At 41.5% G+C, this 22,501-nt stretch overlaps 2 protein-coding genes across 3 annotated transcripts; one reads left to right on the top strand and one right to left on the bottom strand.

Moving 5' to 3' along the window:
* Positions 1 to 3,223: 3,223 nt before the first annotated feature.
* Positions 3,224 to 9,956, bottom strand: LOC105929064 (toll-interleukin 1 receptor (TIR) domain containing adaptor protein). Of its 2 annotated transcripts, none has more exons than XM_021318809.2 (3): positions 9,341 to 9,956; positions 4,467 to 5,045; positions 3,224 to 3,986 (listed from the first exon to the last, which is right to left on the bottom strand). In XM_021318809.2, the coding sequence occupies exons 1-3, from the start codon at positions 9,420 to 9,422 to the stop codon at positions 3,823 to 3,825; spliced, it is 825 nt and encodes a 274-aa protein (XP_021174484.2). In that variant the 5' UTR covers positions 9,423 to 9,956; the 3' UTR covers positions 3,224 to 3,822. The 2 variants fall into 2 exon arrangements, with proteins under 2 accessions (XP_021174484.2, XP_012722128.2); XM_012866674.3 differs by lacking the exon at positions 9,341 to 9,956 and adding an exon at positions 5,869 to 6,373.
* Positions 9,957 to 13,100: 3,144 nt separating this feature from the next.
* On the top strand, positions 13,101 to 22,470 carry srpra (SRP receptor subunit alpha). The gene is made up of 15 exons (XM_012866826.3): positions 13,101 to 13,219; positions 13,343 to 13,480; positions 13,856 to 13,939; positions 14,085 to 14,248; positions 16,265 to 16,425; positions 16,523 to 16,685; positions 16,822 to 16,972; positions 17,070 to 17,191; positions 17,290 to 17,411; positions 17,518 to 17,604; positions 18,036 to 18,208; positions 18,395 to 18,608; positions 18,977 to 19,140; positions 20,291 to 20,389; positions 20,478 to 22,470. The coding sequence occupies exons 2-15, from the start codon at positions 13,358 to 13,360 to the stop codon at positions 20,604 to 20,606; spliced, it is 1,956 nt and encodes a 651-aa protein (XP_012722280.2). The 5' UTR covers positions 13,101 to 13,219; positions 13,343 to 13,357; the 3' UTR covers positions 20,607 to 22,470.
* The last annotated feature ends 31 nt before the right edge of the window (positions 22,471 to 22,501 follow it).

The raw sequence follows: 22,501 nt of genomic DNA, 5'->3' as shown, positions 1-22,501 counted from the left end.
GTGTGTGTGTGTGTGTGTGTGTGTGTGTGTGTGTGTGTGTGCGTGCGTGCGTGCGTGCGTGTGTGTGTGTGTACCAGTGATTAAGTATGGACATGTGTGTCTGTTTATGTAGTGTGATTAGAACAGAATTTGTAGTGATGCTTTATTTCCATATAGTTTTATATCTAAATGTTTTTGTAATCTGTTAAGGGACTGCTAATGCATAATAGTTTATGTTATAATCTGGTGCAGATTAAATGAGATGCTGAGTCTCAAGCGACTAACCTGCATGTAAAGGATTATTATTATTATTATTATTATTATTATTATTATTAATAATAATAATAATAATAATAATAATAATAATAAATATTTTTTAAAAGACCAGAATGTATTTGGGAGATTCTTTCATGCGATCCCCTGAGGAGCGGAAGAGCAGGATGGTCTTGGCCAGTTATTCCAAAAGTGGCTTGGACGTTTCATTTCCTGAAAAAATCGTCCCCTCTACCTTTCCTAGTATCTACTGGGAACTATATACATAAAATTATATCGATTTTATACTTGGAGTAAAACTGTATCCTTGCTTAGTTTAGTTTTATATAATATTGCATATTACATGTATTATTTAGAAAAACAAAACAGGGCTCTTTTTCAGCCAGGCCTGAAGCACCAGAAGTCTAAAAATGTGTTTGGTGGTTGCTGATAAGATTCCTTTGCTCCAAGGAAGGGGAGAGAAGCAAAGCCACAGCACTGAGGATGCAAAATATGGAAAAAAAGCGAAGTAGGTTAAACTTTTGCATACACATAATACATTACTCTCAAAATATTTCTTATTTGAGAAGTTTTTTCTAAATCCCATTTTTGGAACGGGTTCTTTTCTTGCATTATTTCAGAAACAGACATCGCTCCTTGATTAAATAATAGTTTATATTTATTTAATAAAACAAATATTCTTAGGGTTTTAATGAAATTTAACACAAAACACTATTTAAATGACCACTGCAGTCTCAGTTATTCAACACCCGAAATCTTTCCTCAAACAAACAAGAAAAGGGAAACTAAAAGAAAGCAAAGGCTCATAATGTTCCCAGAGATTGCCAGAAAAAAGCTACCAGCACCCAAAAAACAGATAAAAAAATAAATAAAAAAAAAAACAAGATAACCCGCAGACAGCCCAATCATGAGAGATTCGAAGAGAAGGGTTCAATTACCGGATATTGTTCAGGCCACTACATACAGTATTGTTCTCTTTGTAGGCAAGAAAGATCATTCTGATCGAGTTAACGGGGTGTGAGGAGGCATTTATGAGTACCTGAGTACCTAACTCCATGGCTGAAGTTAAAGACGCTCACTGCCACTCACCCCAGAGCTCAGTTTCCCTCACAACTGCATAAATAAGGTTTTAAGAATCAGGGCTTGACCTTTGAAGACTCCAAATAAGCAGTGCTAAATTGTTTGGGCAATAAAAAAATTGAGCATGCAATAAGCGGATGTGTTGCTGGTGATCTCTGAAAACTGTCTGCACAGAATAAGATGTGCAAAATCAGTTTGGTCCACACCATTTAAAATTCTTAGCAATGTTTCAATTACTCAGAGCAATGCCAGTCAGAAACAGCCATCACATAATTTCTCCAGACACCCAGGACGCACAAAACCATTTTTAACGAATAGAGAACTTATACAATTTAACTTTTTCTTTAATTAAAAACAATATCAGTTACTTTTATAAAAATAAAGGGGGAAACAATTAATTTGTCAGCAAAAGCTCTGTAAAACTCTTCAACTACATAATGATAAAACAGAAGACAATACTTCTGTCATGATGCAGCCTGAAGGCTGCATTCTGAACATTTTCCGGCTCCTTCCCCAGTGCAGCCCTGATTGGGAACACCTGGCAGGCTGCAATCATCTTGGACTCACTCCACCTGCTCATCCCACTATATATACTCACCTTAGTCTCTCCCTGATCACTGGTTTGTCTTCAGTCTCTGACCATCATGCCTGTCTCGTTCCTGTTCGTCTCCTGGTCCTGCCCCCGTCTGTTCTCGTCTGCCAGTTCCTGCATCCCTTTCACTCGTCTGGTAAATGGAATCTGGTTTTCGTCATCCACTTCCTGCTGCTTTAATAAACTTTGGAAACCAGCTCTGTGTGTGTGTGTGTGTGTGTGTGTGTGTGTGTGTGCTGTGTCCGGGTTCATCCGGACACAGAATCATGACAACTTCTATTTTTACCCCCCTGAATTTAATTAAAAAAATGTTACAGTTGACAAATCAGGTCACAATGAAAATAGTGTTGTTCATTATCATTATCATTCTACCGGTTTGTGGTCAAGTGACGGTGGCCATGTCAAATGCGACAGTTGAGCAGAGCTTCTCCAGCCTCCGCCAACCAAAACTCTCCCTCCATTTGTTGGAGGTAATATTGATAATATTTTTTTTTTTTAAACAACACAAATAGATCTGTACAGGGTGTGTAACACCTCTCAGCCATTGACCACAGGAGATATGTACCTTGACTAAAAATACACAAAATACAAACTAAGGTAGGCTAAGAATAATTTAATACGACATAAGTGTGCTTCATACAGAACCCATCAAGGAATGTCGACAGAGGGGGACAAAATCCCTCTTGCCATAAATCATGGACAATCCCACACGTAAGTGGTCTCTCTAAATTGTCTTTAGAAAGTGTGTGTGTGTGTGTGTGTGTGTGTGTGTGTGTATACATGTTTGGTTGTCCTGTGTGTCTTTGTGTTGATCCCAGAGATTCATTGTGTCTCATTTATGTTATTTTTCCTGTGTTACCCTTGGATAATTTTCTAGTCATTCTTTAAACACCAGCGCCTCAGCTTCCTGCTTCCCTCATCAGCGTGACTGGAGTAATCCAACCCCTGTCCTGTTAATCCTCTCCGATGTATTTTCATCCCTGGTTCACATTCAGTCATTCTCAGACCCATCTGTTTACTCCTCCAAGTCTTGCCAATTGCTTCTGGTTGTTTTGACCCACCTTGTTGTTGTTGTTTTTTTCTTATTAAAGACCCACTTGTCAAGAACTTGCCCGCTTTCTGGTGACTTTTGGGTCCACTTCCACAACGGCTCTAGTCGTGTTGCCACAGAAACAGGACGCACCCAGAACAGGTCATTTAGGACGCACAGTGAAAATTCAAAGTTAAATCAGACAGAAATCATCCAACAATCAGAAAATCAATACCACATGAAAGCTGAAAGTCTGAGCTGAGATTTTATTGAGATAATTCTGAGAACCTATTTGATAAAAAAAAACGGATCCTCTGTCGGTGGTCAGAGGATTGTCTGGCAGCCTTGTTTCTGTCAGCCTGGTCCCAGGGCAGCTGTGGATCCATAATAGCTTACCACCTCCAGGTTGTGAATGTGTGTATAAATGGGGAAACGACCTGATTGAGTATAAAGTGCTTCAGGGTCGTCGGATTTGATAAAGCGCTATACAAGTATACATGATTTACTATATGAAAACTAAACTTTTCTCTTTAATCTCACTTCAGGCCAAGCTTCGAGAGGGGTCATAATTGAATAGGTTGATAGTACGGGGGGATTTTTGTTGCTTTTGCAAAAAATCTGTTTAGAACGGAGAGAGAGAAAACAACCCACAGTGCTGTACAAAGAATAGGACTTGCTTTTGGTGAGAGCGGACATCTTCAGCACACACCCAACGTGACTAAGATAGTCCCAGGGGCTTGACGGTTCTTCAAAGCAGTGTGGGACGTGACCAAAGGGATCTGTAACCTGGGTTTAGTCATCACCCGCAGTGTGTTTAGTGCACCATAATTACATTTTAGTCTTGGTCACAGCAAACCACTCTGATGCTTTAATCTCTGTGCTGCATCCCTTCAAGTGGAGCAGAAGGCTCCACGGTGCTTTGCACGAGCATCAAGTTGCTTTCTTGCATCTTGTCTCCCCCATCTGATCCGCAGCTTGAGCTGCCCAGGCTGCAACTCAGTTTCTTGTCATTTTGGATCAACTTCTCCAGATCTGAAAAAGAGATGCTATTAGACAGTGAAAAAAAGAAAGAATTGAAGTTAATTCTCTCTCTCTCTCTCTCTCTCTCTCTCTCTCTCTCTCTCTCTCTCTCTCTCTCTCATTATTCCAAAAATGTGTTTCACCACGTTTCTTCACTATTATCCTCTGACAAAACTCTGACGCCTTTCGCATACACAATAAGGATGAAATCTGAAGGGCATTTTAGATAGGGGCATCAACGTAACGAGATTGAATTCCAAGCAAAGCTCGTTAGATTTTTATTTGCAAAAAACTGAAATGCATGTATCGTTTTTTTTTTCTTACTTCATAATTCCTAACTACCTTGTGTTGGCCTATCTAAATAACATCTCAACAATGAACATTAACGCGTGTAGTAGTAAGGCAAGAAAATGTGAAAAAGTTTAAAGGCTGTGAATACTTTAGCGAGACACTGTATGCTGGCTGCCAAACGTCTCATTTTTCATTACTTACAGCTTTGTACGGTCTTGTTGACGACACTGAAGCCATGGTCAGGATTCCTGCTCAGGTCGATGTAGTAGTAGAACTTGAGTTCCTGTGGGTACTGGGAGTGGGCTAGGTCCTGAAGCAGCGGTATCATCCTGTTGGACATGGGTCCCTCGGCCAGGGCCTGGTGCATCATGTAACTGCACCAGTCATCCTGGACAAAGCTGGGAGTGATGAGCAGAGCCCGTATGTGGCTGTTCTCCACTGCGTTACAAAACTCTGTGAACATAGCACCTCCCGGACAGGAGTCCCTGTGCCACAGGAAGCACCGGAGGCTGCGGGGCGGAGTCTCAAGGAACGACACCAGTCGTTGGGCCTCCTCAATGTCCCTCTGGGCAGAGCTGTGGCACACAAACACGTCATATTTCCGTTTCCACCTCAGCTCTGAACTCGGAGCGAGTGTCGACGGCTGTGGTTGAGTAAGAGCGGTCCCGTCTGATGTTGCAGCGGAGGAGGAGGATTTACACTCTGGTTTTTCAGCTGCTTTACCTTTCTCATTTTGCATTGGTAAAGTTTTTTGAGATTTAAACAGTTTTTGGAACCATCCTGAAAAGATTAAAAAAAAAAACAAGCATCAAGAAATGCATTTAGGACTTCGTTACTTAGATTTATCCATAATGGTTCTACAGGGAACTCGATTTTACCACTACCCCTAACCCAAGAAAAAAAAGCGAAGTGAAATTAGATTAAAAATAAAATCAAGCATGTGCAGGAGTGTGTGTGTGTATGTGTGAGTGAGAGTAAATAAGTCAGTTTCATTTATATAACACATTTCACAGGTCAAAAATCACAGTACTTTACTGCAACGAGTATAAAAACCCAAAAGAATAAAAAAGATAAAAGCATAAAAGAAAAGACAAACAAAACAGTACAGACGTAACATGCATGTACAAATACGCAGTTATCCGGAACATGGCAAACTGGTTTACACCGGAGGCAACCCATGAGATACATGTACTTAATGTACACGTGTACATCGAACAGCATTACACTAACTAAAAGCCAGTTTGAACAAATAGGTCTTCAGCTGCCCCTTAAAAAGAAAAACAACAGAATCAAGACATAGCAGAGACAATGCCTTCCACAGTCTTGGGGCCACTTGGGATTTATCCCTGTCTTATTTTAAAATGTTGCAGTGGAACCACCAACAACCTACCCCCTGACGATCTCAGACTCTGTAAAGAGTTGTGGGGCTATAGGAGGTCAGAGACCTGGGGAAATGTGCTGTGTCCTTCTTGCGTTGGTTAAAAGTCTTGCAGCAGCATTCTGAGCTGACTGGAGACGGTCAAAATCTTTCTTATTCAAACATATATTAACAATAACAATAGTTATAATAGTTACAATAAAACAACACAGGAGGGGAATTCACCTGCAGGTCGCTGCCACAGAGCCGCTGTTTGGTACTACAAGCTTATCAAGTCAAGGAGGAGTGCCGTGATATCCGCCATGAGCGTGTGCTTTCCAAAAACAACACTTTATTTCGGTCTTAAGCTCAGCCCTACAGACCCTTCTGTTTAGTGTCATGTTCCTCCTTCCCGTCCCCCGGTAATTACTCGCGGCCATGATGAAAAGGAAAAAATACATTTTGCAAAAACTGTCTGTGGCTCTTCCATCTGTCAGAAGTTTGTTTCGCCATAGACCCTCTGATGTTAAGCAAAGTGCATGGATCTTAGATTCAAGGAGCAAGGCATCATAATGGCATAATAAAGTTAATGTGACAACATAAAAAAATAAAAAATTAAGACAACTGATGCTAACACAGAGGAGCAGGAGCAGCCAAGCCAAACGCCTGTGACACTGGCGCCATCTTCCTTTTCCTGGTTGAGTAACACTAAGCTGCAAAATACTCAAAAAAAATAAATAAATAAAAAACCTGGTGGTATATACACCCTTTACCTGACATTTTACATGCTTGTAAAACGGTAGTAATTGCTGCAGAGCAATAGTTGCTAATGGTTTTTTTGGGTTTTTCTTTTTTTAACCTGGCTAAAGGGAAAATGTCCCTAAAGAGACAATAATAAAGTCATAGTGATGTTTTCGAGTCACCCTACTGTGACCGTATCAAGGTATTTGTGTTTTGACTTTCTTCTGTGCGTTTAGTTTCAAATGTTACTTGGTTGTTAAGTTTCCAATATTGTGCCTTCTTTAGTTATTCTCTTATGGTATATTACCCTTAGGTGTTTCTGTTTTTGGTTTTCTCTGTTTTTCTATTTATATTATTTAGTGGAGTTATTTTAGTTCATACACTTTTGGATCAGGATCTTAGTTCTTTTTGTGTTTATTTGTACTATTCCTGTTTTTCTTCCCTGTGTTCCCCACTGCTCAGTGTTCTCCTCCCCTCTGTTCTCTAGCCATCACTGATCTCAGATGTTCCTCATTTCTCACCTGGTTAATCCCGTCATGATTTTTTTCCCCCACTCCTCCCCCTGTATATAAACTACCCTATTTTAATTTCTCATTGCTGGTTTCTTGGTTGACTTATGCTCCCTTCCACCCTGTTTGTTTTCCTGCTCCTTGTAGCTTTGTTTGTTTTTTTCCATGCCTGATGTTCTTTGGTCTGAGCTTGTTTGTAGGTTTGTTTTGTGTCACTATTAAAATCTCTGTCCGAGGTTTCTGTCTGCATTTTGGTCCCGCTAAAACATAACACGACATGACAGCCACTCGCTTCCACGTTGTATTTAATCTGAGCACTACAACATTTTTAATAAGTGTACAGGGTTATACCCAACCCTAAACCTACCCATTACACCTGCACACTTAACCCCAACCTAAACCTAATTGATACCTTGGACCTAAGCCTAACCCCCAAAAAAAGGGATGGAGCAAAAAAAAAAAGGCTCCTTTACATCAAAATCTTCACTTTGATGGTAAAATGCAAAATAATATGTTCTCACTCAGCTGCATACAGATTGTCTTGGGACCGTTTTTTTTTTTTTTTTTCTGGTCTTGGGCTCTGTCTCTTATTGTTGGGCCTCTAAAAATGGTGTCAAGTCCTGTTCGAGGCTCCATAGTTTTTGGCAAATATACAAAAACTCGAATCTCTTTGATCTTCACCTGCAGACGAACATCCCGAAAAACAGCAATAAGAAACTGAATGTGAATTATAAGCAATAGTAACAGAAGTGATGAGAGCATAGCATGAACGATAGTTTCGACCATTGCAACAAACATCTGGTTCATTGTCTTCCCAGATGATGCAGTTTGCGAGCCTGCCCGGACATTCTTGTTTACCAGATCTGGACTACAGCAGAAAAGAATAAAAATGTATTGATATGTGCAGGATTGTTTTAGCATCAGATACCCTGATTAATTAACTGATCTAACAAAGACTTGTGTAAGTAGTGATTTTCTGCTCTGTTCCTTTTGTTGCCATCATGCATCAATCTGCTGAGATTGCACAGTGACAAGGTTGGATGATAGCCCCTTGTGTGGATGTGTTTGATGCGTGGGAAAAAAAAGTAAATATTGCAAGAGTGCCAGGCCGGATGAATTTTGCTTTTCGTGCAAGCATGTATTTACACTTTGCGAAATTAGTGTTTCATTGTTTAAAAATCAAAACAATCAACACTACTGTGTATTATCTATCTTGTGTTCCGCCTCAGTGCACATGCTCTGATGTGTTTTAGTGTTCAACTGAACCGTGAAAGAGTACCAGTTCATATTGTGCACCAAATAATGAAAAAAAAAAATAAATGTTGGTCTGCAGGTTTCACACAAGTCACCATTTATGCAGCTGGCTAGAAGTATGCAGTACATTGAGTTCCTCTTGCAACCTCAGTCTCACCACAATAAGTTAAAGGAAGCCAGTTTATCTTAATTTTACACAAAAACCGCTCAGTGGGTATCATTAGCAATCAGTAGTTCCTTTTACTTTTGTCATAATCTGTAGAATTTCAGACTTTATTTTGTGAAGTGAAACATGGCGGTGGCTACATCATCTTGTGTGTTTACTTTCCTTCAGAAATAACTGGGGTTGTTGTCAAGGGGGAAGACATCGTGAGGAGTTTTAAATATTGTCCTTCTGCTAGAAAGCCAAGGATGAAGAGGATTTGTTTTTGTTTTTTCTTTTTCGGCATCTTTGAAGTGTACATGTAAATGTCTTCACCAAAATGGTTTCAAAGTCCAGGCACTAAATCTGACAGAAAAACAGAGGGGTCATCTCAAAGGAGCTGTGGACAATCCGAGAGAGCTGAGGATAGAGTTGCTGACCGAATTCCTCAGGTGATGTGACAAAGTAATTGTGTCAGGGTGCACGCACTTGTGCAGCCAGGATTATGCAACTATGTTATGTTTTATATCGTTTTCTGCTGAACTGAACAGCATAGACATGATATTAGAGGTTGACAAATAAAATTATTCCTCATCGTCATGTTTTTTTCATAGTTTTTTTTTACATAAGCTTTGTATATGCATATGTATGCATGCTGTTAAAAAAGGACCTCAATACATTTCTCCTTCTAAAAGAGTTTTCCCAATTCCAGCTTTAAAACCAATACACCCCAGCACAGAAAACTGACGTTTAATGATGCAACAGCTTGTTGCAACATGAAACACCCCAATGAAACAATGAAACACACAGCGCTCTCCTACTCTCCATGTGAAGACCGTTGCACTTTCAGTTTTCTCTTCCACTGAACTTAGTGTTCCTTATAAATCCTCCATAGTATTGCAACAGGACAAACTGGGAATTACAATTCACGCCGTTTAACACAGTTGGTCCATTCGAACCTTCTGACAACAGCTTGTAGAACCCATGACTTGTAAAGGTCTCAAGGAAAGAAATAATCAAAAGGATAAGGGAAGCTTAGCATGGGAAAGAAACATCAAATCCGCTAACTTACCATGCATGTTGTTAATACCATCATGCCGGCTGGGCTCCTCTTTAAAGTCTTTCAAGTAAATAAATGCCAGATGCAACTTCATGAGGTCTCCATTTGGCTAGCACACACGTTACTCTGAGATCCGATAGCTGAACAAACAGCAGCACAAAGTAACTGACATCACCCCGAAAGAAGAGGAAGTTACTGTTTGCTTGAAGAGGGGCCGGAACATGTGTCGTACACAAATGCAAAGTCAGTTCAAGCTTCATGCTTGACCGACACTGCAGTTAACCTTTAGGTAGACCAAGTAAATGCACAAGAAAAGTTACAAAAAATACATTCTGTATCTTTGCCTGTTTGAATAGTCATCGCAAACACAAAATAAAAACATTTAAAAAACGTCTGAAATACTTTCTCTTTTAAATGTTCTTCCACCTTCAAGACGTGTTCACAGGAGCTCAGAGGAGGAGACAGGAAATGGACGTTTCTAGCTTCAGATGTAAATCACATTTACAGGAAGCTCCGTCTCAAACTCCCACGGTGTGAATTTAAATTATTCACAAGTCACATTTTCTTAACGAGCTCGGTGCACTTAGTCAGACAAATGGTTGTGTCATGTATGGAATTCCTGACTAAATCTGAGAAGATTGCAATGTTTAATATTCATTTCAGACATATAAACTCCATGTTGGCATGGATGCGTTCAGAAAGAATAAGGAAGATTTTGACTCTGCAAATAGTTCTGGACATTATATTTTTGGACGTGATATGAAAACAGAAGGAAAATCTGACTTACCAGTTAATAAGCAGCATCCAATGTAGTACGTGTGAATTGTTGCACATGACGAAGGCCTCTTTTCTTCTTTAGTGGAAAAGGAATGATGGCAGACAAAAAAAACTTTTTCAAAAAGACATTACATCAAGTTTGGTAGAACTCCACACTTGTTAGACTGGCGGGAGAAATCTTTTGAAAGTTAAACAGATCCATACACTTCAACCATCATTGCTTACATTGAGATTTCTCAAAGATTAGAATGCAAGAAAGGACAGTTCTGATGGATTCTAATTATGGATTAAGCATGTGAAACAATTTAACCGGATGTAGACCAGTCTGTAATTGGTATTTGGTGTCATACCAAGTCTTTATTATAGAACATGTTGTGGATTTCAGCTAAACATTGCCTCAGGATAAATCAGGGGTTTCCAGAGTGTAGTGGTAATTGTGCTGGTGGATCAATTATCATTATCATTATGTGATGGTTGCAACATGTAACAAATAGACCTACAATATACAATATGTCACTGTTAATAAATTATTATTAATATTCGTAGTAGTAGTAGTAGTAGTAGTAGTACTTGCCTAGATTATAATAAAGCAGTCTTTCAGTGACATAGGAAGAATGGAACAATTTATGAGCCAATTAACTTTTATTTTGTCAATTGTTGGTACTGGCATTCATTATTATTATATTTGTTTTTATATATCAAGACCATTCATTGCATCAGCACATAGATACACAGTTGATAAAAAGACATAGACACACACACACACACACACACACACACACACACCTCCTGTCTCTGTTCTAACCCGATGACCTGCATTATATTTAAGAAAAACACAAATGAAAGGATGTTAAAAATAGTGTTATGTGGTCTGTTGTTGCAACCGTCCCCATTCCTGTCAGGCATGATAAAGCCTCATGTACTAGCTAAACTAGGAGATCTGGATAAATTCTCACCATATTAGCTAAAAGTAACCTTATCATTTGTTTAAATAATAGAGGTTTATTAAAAAAAGCTGTGACAACAAAAACTCAGGCAAAAAAATAAATACTTTCATACCCTAAAGACATTTTTTCCCCAATAAATGTTGGAGGAGCTGTTGAATATGCTTGCTTTTTCCCTGCAGGGGGGCATCCAACTGAGCATTTGAGGTATGAGTGTCATCTCTCTAGCTTATTTCTGAGCAGAGACAAATAACACATTGCAACCCTGTTGCAACTGTCCACGGTCTCTCTACAAATTAATTTAGAGGGTATAATATATGAGTCATTTAAATTACTTTCTATTTTTAAGCAAGCATCTTGGTTTGTAACTCTATTAACATTAACTACTTTGTTAGTTAATGTTAACACCAACCTAATCCTTTTAATTAGAGTATAATTGGTTCACCCAACTGTTCTTTTTCTCATTCACTGTGCCGTATCCAGAGAGGCAATGCTAACAAAAGTTGTATTATGGATAAATATAAACTCATCAAACTTGTAGTTGGGAAAGATTCTATGCTGCAGCACAAAACCTGCTTTTCAGATCCAGTGTCAACTAAGTTAGAAACAGTTATACTCAAACTTCCTAAGCAGTTGAATTTCTTGGGCCTGATGCAGTCTTTGCCAGGACACGATATATGTCAGCTTGTTGTTGGGGATGAAAAAGGTGCAACTACCCACCCCCACCCCCAGTAGACTAGATATTTGTTTTATTTTATTTTTAAAAGTCTGACTTAAGCTTATTTGTATTACTATTTTGTTAATGTTTTCCAGATTAATTGCAGATATATTATTTTGTTTCTACTAAACATGGAGGACAAACCAGGGGATTTTACATCGGAAGAGTTGAGGAGGTTGTGAGGAGTTTACATACAATGAGTTGTATTTCTAAATTTATTTGTTAATGTTCAGTATGGGCTTGTAGATTTCAAATGTCTATTTATTGGATTTACATTTTTTTAAATGCATGCTATTGTCCTGTTGTATATGAACTGCTGATTGTGAAAATAAAAATTGACAAAAATACTGATTGTGTCAACAGTTTAAGTCATTAGAAAAACAGAATACCTATGAGCCACTTTATTAGAGTATCTTAATTAACCAGTTATAATATCACTAGTTTTGTTGCATAAGCACTTTTTCTTAAAAAGGTCAGGATTTAACCTGTTTTGTTTTCTCATTGCTTATGCAAACAATTTCTGATTTCTGAAATTTCTGATTATTGATAACAATCTGCACAAACAAAATGTAAATGTTCCATTGTTACCAAAATTATTGGTTAAGTTCTTCCAGGTTGTTTTGTTAATATATAAAAGTGTTTCAAAAACACACACATACACACACACACACACACACACACACACACATATATATATATATATATATATATATATATATATATATATATATATATATATATATATATATATATATATATAGAGAGAGAGAGAGAGAGAGAGAGAGAGAGAGAGAGATAGATAGATAGATAGATAGATAGATAGATGTTTCTATCTATATATATTTCTGTACAATGTTTTGTTTTTGCTGTGCTTGCATTCAAATGCATGTATGTATCCCTGTGTTAAAAATAAGATAACACCGCTTGTAAACATTTTTTCCATAAGTTATAGAAAATGCTGAACGTTAAATACAAGAATACTGCTCAGATCCATCAACATATGTTGTGACAAGGAAAGTTTGGATTTTGAGGTACTGGGGTAAGATCACATAGGTTTATACTTCTTTCTACCCCATTTAATGTTATTTAACATTAAGCCGTTATTAACATGTATAGCTAATCTCTGTTGATTAGCTATAAATGTTTAATTTTTCTCTATTTTATGCTTTTATTTTTCAGTCAGTTAAAGTAAACTAAACCAAAGTAGTTTCCAGACCGGTGTAGAACAGCTTATCTTTATGTAATAACTGCTCCACCTAGCCCCATTGAGAAACTTTAATCCATGTAAAAGCCCAGCCAAAGGCAGACGGGAGGGCGGGACTCTATTTGACGCAACGCCGGGGAAAAAAACGTCACTTCCGGAGTGATCATCTGACGTGTCTCAAACAGTTTTCCACCGGTGTTGGTCTTTTTTTTTTTTCCACGCGTGGGATATTTCTCAGACGTTTAACTGTAAGCTGTTAAGATCTGATGGTTTTACTGTAGGTTTACGGGAGCATCATTTGATTGCAGGACGACCTTTTTTTCCCCTGCGTTTATCTCTTAGTGTCTGTCTTTGCTGTCATCAAAACCCAGGTACGTGGTGACAAGATGTTGGATTTCTTCACCATCTTCAGCAAAGGGGGGATAGTGCTGTGGTGCTTCCAGGGAGCCGGGGTGACCGAGTCTTTCACGGGGCCGGTCAACGCTCTGATCCGCTCGGTGATCCTTCAGGTGAGCCCAAACACAAAGAATAGACCTTTTTTTCCCCTCCCTGCCGTCCGTCTGGGTTTTTTTTTTTCTTCCTTTAAACTGTCAGTCAGCTTTCGGTGGCTAATGCTAATGCTAAGCTAGCGGTTAGCTACGGCTAGCAGTTAGCTTCATTCGAGGCTGGTAAACAAACTTGTTTTTCTTTTCAAACGTGCACCGTTTGGCTTTTGCTAAGTGAATTGATACAAATTGTGCCACAATAGTGTTTTCCGTTTGTTTTTTGTTGTTTTTTTTTATTTTGTTTTCTGGACGGATAAAACCCAGCAGAACCTACGTATTACGTCTAAAAGACTGGGGTTGCTGGCTACATGTCGACGTTGACTTGTGTTGTTCTAACAGGAGCGCGGCGGGAACAACTCGTTCACCCACGAAGCTCTGAGTATGAAATATAAACTGGACAACGAGTTCGAGTTGATATTTGTGGTAAGTGTGAAGCTGGCGGAGCAACACGAAGCACAACAGGGCAGACAGAGGAGCTGACCTGTGCCCGCCCCCCATAGATCCCTCACCACAAATAAGTAAATCAGTGTTCCCCTTTTCTCTCCCCCCCCCCCCCCGTCCACACCAGGTGGGTTTTCAAAAGATCCTCACGCTGACTTACGTGGACAAGTTCATAGATGACGTCCAGCTTCACTTCAGGGATCGTTACAAGAACGAGCTGGAGCAAAAGGGAGCCCTGAAGCATGTCAACAACTCCTTCGACTTCGAGGACAGGTTCAAGAAGCTCCTGAGGTGATCGGCCAGAGTTAAACCTTTGTTTTTGTTGCGGTGGCGCTAGATGTCCGTTTATTGGTTTGTGTGAGCAAATGTGTCACAGGAACCGAGACGCGCTGCTTTACAGATGTGTGCCTACTGTTTTACACTTGGTAGCGGTGCAGCGCCTTACAGAAATGTTCCCATTGTTGGTTATTTTTCAGTTTTTTATTTATTTGTTTGGTAATTTCCTAACAACAAACTTCAGCATTTGACGCTAGTCAGTCCAATCTGGCCGCCCTGCTGCGAAGACTGGCTTTGTGGGGTGCAGCACTAGTAATTCTGCTGCCGGTAGATTTTTTCTACCATCCTTTTTAGACCTTATCGTCCCCCTTTCCTTCTTAGATTGTGGTTTGAACATCAAATGCCCTGTGAGGCATCCAAAGCTTAGGATATATATATATATATATATATATATATATATATATATATATATATATATATATATATATATATATATATATATATATATATAACAGTGTCCTCTGTGCCGGGTTCCCTGTAGGGCTGAACAATTAATCGCATTTTCAATATAATCGCGATTTAAAAAAATGCAATTTCCAAATGGCAGAGGTCTGCAATTTTTGGCTATGTAACAATTAGTGAATTAGACATTAGTCCATTAGGTGTTGGTAAAATGTTTAAAGTGGGTTTGCCTCCACATGGAAGGGAAGACAGTTGCAGCAGTGAGATAATGTAATTGTATTACTTGTTTTAGAGTTTATATAATCATCCATAGCATTAAGTACAGGTCAATCAGTTTAATACATAGACTTGCTTGTTGGTGGCACTTTATTTTCTACAAGGATTGATGTCCAAATCAACTAAAAGCTGTTTTCTCGAACAATATTCTGATTAATAGAAACATTAAAAGTTCTTGTTTTAAATAGTCCTTGTTTACAAACGCCTTTTTTTAGACGCCATTTTTGTTGCTTGTGGTTAACGCAGAGAAAAGTCAAAATTGCAATTTTGGTTGAAATATATTGTAGGCAGAACGCAATCATTTCTGCTCTGAGTTTAGACGCTGTGGGTCTTTTAGCAACTAACCTGCACAGCGAGAAAACAAAATGATTTGTTGTTTGTATATGTTCAAAAAGACATGATAAATTAAACTGGGGAAAAAAAAATCGCATTAAATCGCAATATTAAGAAAACAAATTGCAATTAGATTATTTTCCAAAATCGTTCAGCCCTAGTTCCCTGTTCTTCGTGATGCTGTTTGTTCACTAATGTCCCCCTAAGAAAAGTAGACTGTGCGTTAATGTAGCACAGAAGGTCTGGAGATGCTACGTTGGTGTAGCTTGTAGGTACTGAAGGAGGGAGGCAGTGTCTAGTGTCAAGGGCGGCTCTTGGCCTTGTTCATAAGGCTGGTAGCGGATAGGAAGAAACTGTTCTTGTGGCGTGAGGTTTTGGTCCTGATGGACCGCAGCCTCCTGCCAGAGGGAAGTGACTGAAATATTTGGTGACTGTGGTGGGAGGGATCAGCCACAACCTTCCCTGCACACCTCAGAGTCCTGGAGGCGTACAGGTCCTGGAGAGATGGAAGATTGCAGCCAATCACCTTCTCTGCAGACCGGATGACACGCTGCAGGCTGCTCTTGTCATTGGCGCTGGCACCAGCGTATCAGATGGTGATGAAGGAGGTGAGGATGGACTCAATGATGGAGGAGTAGAACTGCACCATCATTGTCCTTGGCAGGTTAAATTTTTTCAGCTGCCGCAGGAAGTACATCCTCTGCTGGGCTTTCTTGGTGAGGGAGTAGATGTTCAGCTCCCACTTTAGGTCCTGGGAGATGATAGTTTCCAGGAAGCGGAAAGACTCCGCAGTGTCTCAGCATCAGCGCTTTTGCTAGGAGCTCTCTTTTTTTTTTTTTTTTTTTTTTTGCCATTCAAAGGTGTTGTTTTGCATAATTATTGCAGATGTTCAAGCACTAAATGGAGGGTAACGTATGTTTTTTTTGACATTCTGATTTTAATTCACCGTTGGAACAAAAGAGAGGCGGAGGAAAGCAGCAAGGCCCGAAGCCCGCCCCCCATGCGGTCCTTTGAGAAGTCCGAGAAATCCCAGAAAACTGTGAAGTCCATGATTGAGACGAAGGGTGGAGATAAGGCGAAGGAACAGGGAGGCAAAAAGAATAAACATACCAAAAAGGAGGGTAAGCCGTGCCCCAGAAAGGCTTTTTCTTTTCTTTTCTTTTTTTTGCGTTGGGCTCGTCTGTTTTATCTCGGCGTAACTGAGTTTTATTTGTCTAGCTCCTGCCGTTGAGCCCGCCAAAGGGGATCAAGGCAAGACCCCACCTTCTGGCCAGAAGGCCGTCGTCAACGGCAACCAAGGCTTGACTCCTGAGGAGATCATCCAAAAGAACAGAGAGGATTTCTTCCGCAAGCGCATGATGGGGCCGGCGGAGAAACCGATGTAATGAAGCCGATCATTTCCTATTTGTAATTCAGATGGATAGCACAGCTACCGGAGGCAGAGGAGCTGCTCGTTGTTTTTTTTTTTTTTTTTTTTAACTCTCCTCTTTTGGTGTTTCTCAAATCCCTGCTTACAGCAAGTCCCCAAAGCCCCAGAAGCCAAAGGAGAAGCAGAACCGTGTGTGGAACAACGGCGGCAGCAGCGCCAAGAACCTGGACTACAGCAACAAGAACGGAGAGGCTTCCCCCGGAGACGGCGAGAGGAACCCGGACGGGCGATTCGACCCAGTAAGTTCCCCCGGGCCCCGACGGCCCCCACAGCGGCTCTTCTCGGCGCTGTACCGCCTGCAGCGCGACTCACGCCGGGGTCCCGGCTGTCTTTTAGGATATGCAGGTCAGCTCCATGAAGGGCGACCTGCTCTCTGTGGACTACGAGTCCAGCGAGGAGGGAGAGATGGAGGAGGAAGAGGAAGAGGAAGTGGTCGTCAGCGAAACAAGCAAGACCAGGTAAGAGCGTTTACTTATCGCGCGCCTATCTTGGTCGGTGAAGCCGATTCCGATTCATACCGTCAGAACTTGTTTTTTCCCTGTCCTTTCTTCACCAGTCCCAAAAAGAGTGGCGGCTTCGGGGGGATGTTTGGGATGCTGAAGGGTCTGGTGGGGTCTAAGAGCCTCTCCCGGGAGGACATGGAGCCAGTGCTGGAGAAAATGAAGGACCACCTCATCGGTAGGAGCGCACGGCTCCGTCTGTCTCTGCCAGTTGCTCTGGATGGGGAAGTCGTTTTAGTCAATTTGTTGCTGTTTTTTTTTTTTTTCTCCTCATGATTCGCCAGCAAAGAACGTAGCAGCGGATATTTCCTCCCAGCTGTGCGAGTCCGTTGCCAAGAAACTGGAGGGCAAAGTGATGGGCACGTTCACCAGTAAGTGCATGTGGCACCCACGGCGCGCTGCGCTGTCTCCCCCCCCCCCAGTTTTTGTTTTTTGTTTTTTAATAAAAACAAAAAACAAAAACTGTCTGATTTTATTTATTTTTTTTGCGTGGAATAATAAACATGACACCGAAACACAGTTGCAAGACCTATCAGACGCATTTTATTACCTGAATATTAAAAGTGTAGCTGAATAATAATTTTATGCAATTTATTAACTTTCTGTGGTGCAACAAACTTTATTTAGCGGTGCAGCTATTTATCAAACTCAGTTTCTGTGTATCTGTTAGCTTTTTTTGTAGCAGATAAGTAGGACAATGTACCTCTTTTTCTTTCTGTAACTCGGAATAGATTTAGGATCCTTCGGCCCTGTAAATGGCTCCAAAGACGAAGCGCTAAAAAAGGATCTTGTGTGTTCCTAGCCGTGGCCTCCACAGTGAAGCAGGCCCTGCAGGACTCCCTGGTGCAGATCCTGCAGCCCAAGCGGCGGGTGGACATCCTGAGAGACGTCATGGAGGCTCAGAGCCAGCGCCGGCCCTTCGTCGTCACCTTCTGCGGTGTCAACGGGGTGGGCAAGTCTACCAACCTGGCAAAGGTCAGTTAAATGCTTCCTGTTGGCTTAGCCTTCTGGGAGGGGACTGGCAATGTTCCCTGAGTTTTATTAAAACTTACTTACCTCCTACTAGGACACGACAGTCGCTCCTGATGACAAACCTCACCATCCTGCGCGTTTCTTGCTTCCTCCCCTACTCTGCTACATTTCTCCCCCGTCTCGGTCCAGATCTCCTACTGGCTGATTGAGAACGGTTTCAGCGTGCTGATCGCCGCCTGCGACACCTTCCGCGCGGGCGCGGTGGAGCAGCTCCGCACCCACCAGCGCCGCCTGAACTCCCTGCACCCGCCAGAGAAGCACGGAGGCCGCCCCGTGATCCAGCTCTACGAGAAGGGCTACGGGAAAGATGCCGCCGGGATCGCGATGGAGGCCATCGCCTACGGTAACAGAGAAGTCCCCTCCGCGCGATGATCTTATTTTAAACGGCTCGCAAAAAGGACTTAAATCATCACTTTTCCCGTTTGTCACATCAGAATAGCAAAGTTGTTTATAGTGGGATCTGATGTCAGAGCAGCACCAGTAGGCGGGTGATGGTAAAGTTCTGGGAAAATTAGAAAAGTTTTTTTATATAAACACAACCTGTAAAGTGTGCCGTGCATCTGTATTCAACCTCCTATTTATGCCAATAAAACGTATTAAAGTCGTAGAAACCAGGGAACATTTTCTGCAGGGTACCGTAGGGGTTCTGATCACACACTAACCGTCCATGTTGGGTCTCCCCCTCCCCCTCCCCTCCCCTCCTAACCGCAGCTCGGAACCAGGCTTTCGACGTGGTGCTGGTGGACACGGCCGGGCGAATGCAGGACAACGCCCCCCTGATGACGGCCCTGGCCAAACTCATCGCCGTCAACATGCCTGATTTGGTGCTGTTTGTCGGAGAGGCTCTGGTGGGCAATGAGGCCGTGGACCAGCTGGTGAGACCCCCGATGAAGTCAGAGTTTCCTGTTTTAAGTACAGGGTTCCCACGGGTCCTTGAAATCCTTGAAAGTTTGTGAATCTGAAAAAATAAATTCAAGGCCCTTGAAAGTTCTTGAGAACAGCCAAAAAAAAACACCTTGTCCTTGAAAGTCCTAGAATTTTTTTGTGGGGTTGAAAGTTCACACGGATGACGACTCGTCATTATTTTACTACCACACAATCGTTTAAAATGATGTTGATTCCGCAGACTTTTAATTTGCAAAAGTACGTTCGCTCTTCTTTGTTAGTTGCTAGGCTACGGTTTAGGTCTACATACGTCCAATAGGTTACATTCACGCAGTGTTGCCAATTCAGCGACTTTGTCGCTATATTTAGCGACTTTTCAGAGTCAAAGTCAAAAACTAGCTTAGTCAAAGATGAAAGTAAGTGAAACAAATTGATATAATTCTGAACATCTCAATGCTGCACTTTTTTCCATAAAATTCCATGAAACGGTAGACTAATGTACATCTTATATGTAATGTAGTATGGCATAGCCATGTTGGATAATGTAGGCTATGATATGATCATATCAATGTAGGCTATGAATTAAGTCCACTTTCTTGCATTGCTTCTGACCCAACAACTTCTATGCTGTTTAGTCTTCTATTGAATTTGCATTGTATTAAAATATGATAACCTATTCAGCAGTCACAGTAGGTAAATGCCGCCACGTGTGGTCCTTGAATTTGAAGAAATTGGTCCTGGAAAGTCCTTGAATTTGATGTTCACCAAGGTGTGGGAACCCTGTAAGTAGTTTTAGCGCTCCTAATAAGGCCTCTGTGGGCTTAGCCAGAGAGATGTTTATCTGTATCTTCCCTGTTTTTGTTTGGTTGTTTTTTTTTTCTCCTCGTTTTTGAATAAACGTCTATGTTAAACCGTCCACCAGAGGGCAGCACCGCTCCATCGACCTGCTGTTACGTGCAAACCAGTTTCTGTGTTTACACAGATGCATCCCTTACACCCCCCCTCCCTCCCCCGCTTCCACACCGCTTCGTCCTCCAAACAGCCGTTCTAGCTGAAGATGATTTCATGCATTTGTTTTTCCACCTGCCCGGCTCAGATTCCCGCTGAATACTTCAGCGTTCTCCCGTCTTGTGTCCTCAGGTGAAGTTTAATCAGGCTCTGGCCGACCACTCCATGTCGGACAAGCCTCGCCTCATCGACGGGATTGTTCTCACGAAGTTCGACACCATTGACGACAAGGTAAACGAGCCGTAGCCTATCTGAGCGTACCGCCGTGTAAGTGATTTGCACCCTGGCCAGCTCACAGCCCCCCCTTACTCCCCGACAGGTGGGCGCGGCCATCTCCATGACTTACATCACAGGCCAGCCCATCGTGTTCGTGGGCACGGGGCAGACCTACAACGACCTGCGCAGCCTCAACGCGCGCGCCGTGGTGGGCGCCCTGATGAAGGCTTAATCGCCGGCCGCCCCGCTCTGCTGAGTATTCACCGGTTTCCCGGAAGAAGCCGACGGTACATTTTCCCACGCCGCCGTGAGATGCTCGTCCGCCCAGGCTTGCATTTAAATAAACTCAAGTGACGGACAGATGCGCACTTCAAGAGAACGTTCTCCATGGACTCCATTGAAGCCTTTCTTTGAACAATTATTTATTTTTTGGGCCAAAATAGTGTATTTCAGATCAACTAACATGGCATCTTAACCGGACCTCGGTGGACTCACCAGTCCACCGGGTCACCACAAGCAGAACTTGTGCATTTTTTTTTGTCCCTCAGTCATCTCCACGTTGTGGACATCGGGTTCCCCGTCTCCATGGAAAGCTTAGCAACCATAGTGCCTCTCTCTCTCTCTCTCTCGGTCTCTTAGTTCTTACATTACATGGTTCCCCTGCAGGGGTACAGTTTCAGGTCAGAAACCTCCAACAGTTTACAGCTGGAGTTAAAATGAGCATTTGCACAAATTACCAGGTAAACTGCTTTAAAACAACAACAAAAAAAATTGTAATGGATTAAAAAGACCACTTTTAATGGTGGTTCACTATAACTCAGAACAATACATCTTAACCATGAACTAACACCTGTGCTGACTTTGATTCATTTGGATGTTTCCATTTAAAATCGTCTTTTAGAGCTCTTTAGATAAGTCTTCGCCCAGCCTCCCATTTATTATTTAGGAGGGATACTTTCTGCAGGAGGAATATTTATGAGTTAAACTTTTTCCCCCCGTTTTTGTCACCGTACAACCACAAACTTGGATGTATTTCACTGGGATTTTATCTGATAAGGGTTATTATACACGGCTTTTCAAAAAAAATAAAAAATTGAGAAAGAGCTCCACACATCCATCTGGGATCGCTCCATTGGAGATGCATCTCAGAAGGAGGGGCGTTATAAAAAATCCTTGCATATGATTGGATAAATCGCTTCATCTTCACTGACCGATCCTCCCATCCAATCTGACCAGGATCCCCGTCCCTGCTGACGAAAAGCATCCCTACGGCACGATGCTGCCACCGCCATGGTTTACTGTGGGCATAATGCGCGGCGTTCATTTTCTGCCCTCCACAACTTTTGATTTTGGTCTGATTTGAGATTGCAATTGTCCACGCTAACTTTACAACTGTGACTTTCTTCTTTCCGCGAAGTCCAGTAAAAACTCCTGTCCTGGTAGGTCTGGAGCTGTGCCACGCTCTTTCCATCTTCAGGTGACTGCATCCGTGGGATGTTGCTTTAGAACCGAAACCCTGCTTTAAACGTCTCCACGTCTTTCTCCCTGACCCCGACTCTACCACGTTCTTTGGTCCTGATGATGCTGGTTGGTCACTAATGTTCTCAAACGTCGGCGGCCTTTCTAGAACAGTTGGATTCTATTTAATAATTGACCTGAAGGCAGTTTTGTTTGTAGAAAGCATATTTTTTTTACCCCTGTTTTATCTTTTAACATGTTGGTCTGTCACGTAAAGTACACTGAGGCTTGTGGTTGTAATGTGACAAAATGCGAAAACGAGGTGTGGATACTTCTGTAAAACACATACAATTATTTTTTACGTCGGTCAGTCTTCCAGATTTGAGACTGCGCTGTTTTTTTTTTTTTTTTTTTTTTTTTTTTAAAATCAAAGTTATGACCCTTTATTTTATTTCCCCTTTTAGATTTTCCTTCCCTCATTTCTCAGAGTAAATGTTAAATTTTAAAGATCTATAACCCCTCCTTTAAGGTGTGGCAGTGCAATACGAGAGAATCAAGGGTCATACTGGCATTTTGAACTAATTTATGAGAATGTAAACATTTGTTAATAAAGCTGCTATATGCAGAGTTGGCCTGGAGAGTGGCACTTGCTCTGTTACGGTTCCTATC

The sequence above is a fragment of the Fundulus heteroclitus genome, chromosome 18, assembly GCF_011125445.2.
Source record: "Fundulus heteroclitus isolate FHET01 chromosome 18, MU-UCD_Fhet_4.1, whole genome shotgun sequence".
In the NCBI taxonomy this organism is placed as follows: Eukaryota; Metazoa; Chordata; class Actinopteri; order Cyprinodontiformes; family Fundulidae; genus Fundulus; species Fundulus heteroclitus.
Note: the sequence above shows the minus strand (reverse complement) of the source record. Positions and strands in the feature narration are given on the sequence as shown.

What these genes read in the sequence shown, in the direction of transcription:
- srpra (XM_012866826.3), top strand. Translation starts at nt 13,358, where the DNA reads ATGTTGGATTTCTTCACCATCTTCAGCAAAGGGGGGATAGTGCTGTGG. An exon ending in GGGCCGGCGGAGAAACCGAT is followed by an intron (nt 16,686 to 16,821) that starts GTAATGAAGCCG and finishes CCCTGCTTACAG; the next exon opens with CAAGTCCCCAAAGCCCCAGA. An exon ending in AGCGAAACAAGCAAGACCAG is followed by an intron (nt 17,192 to 17,289) that starts GTAAGAGCGTTT and finishes TTTCTTCACCAG; the next exon opens with TCCCAAAAAGAGTGGCGGCT.
- LOC105929064 (XM_021318809.2), bottom strand. Translation starts at nt 9,422, where the DNA reads ATGAAGTTGCATCTGGCATTTATTTACTTGAAAGACTTTAAAGAGGAG. An exon ending in TGGTATTAACAACATGCATG is followed by an intron (nt 5,046 to 9,340) that starts GTAAGTTAGCGG and finishes TAATCTTTTCAG; the next exon opens with GATGGTTCCAAAAACTGTTT. An exon ending in CAACAAGACCGTACAAAGCT is followed by an intron (nt 3,987 to 4,466) that starts GTAAGTAATGAA and finishes TCTCTTTTTCAG; the next exon opens with ATCTGGAGAAGTTGATCCAA.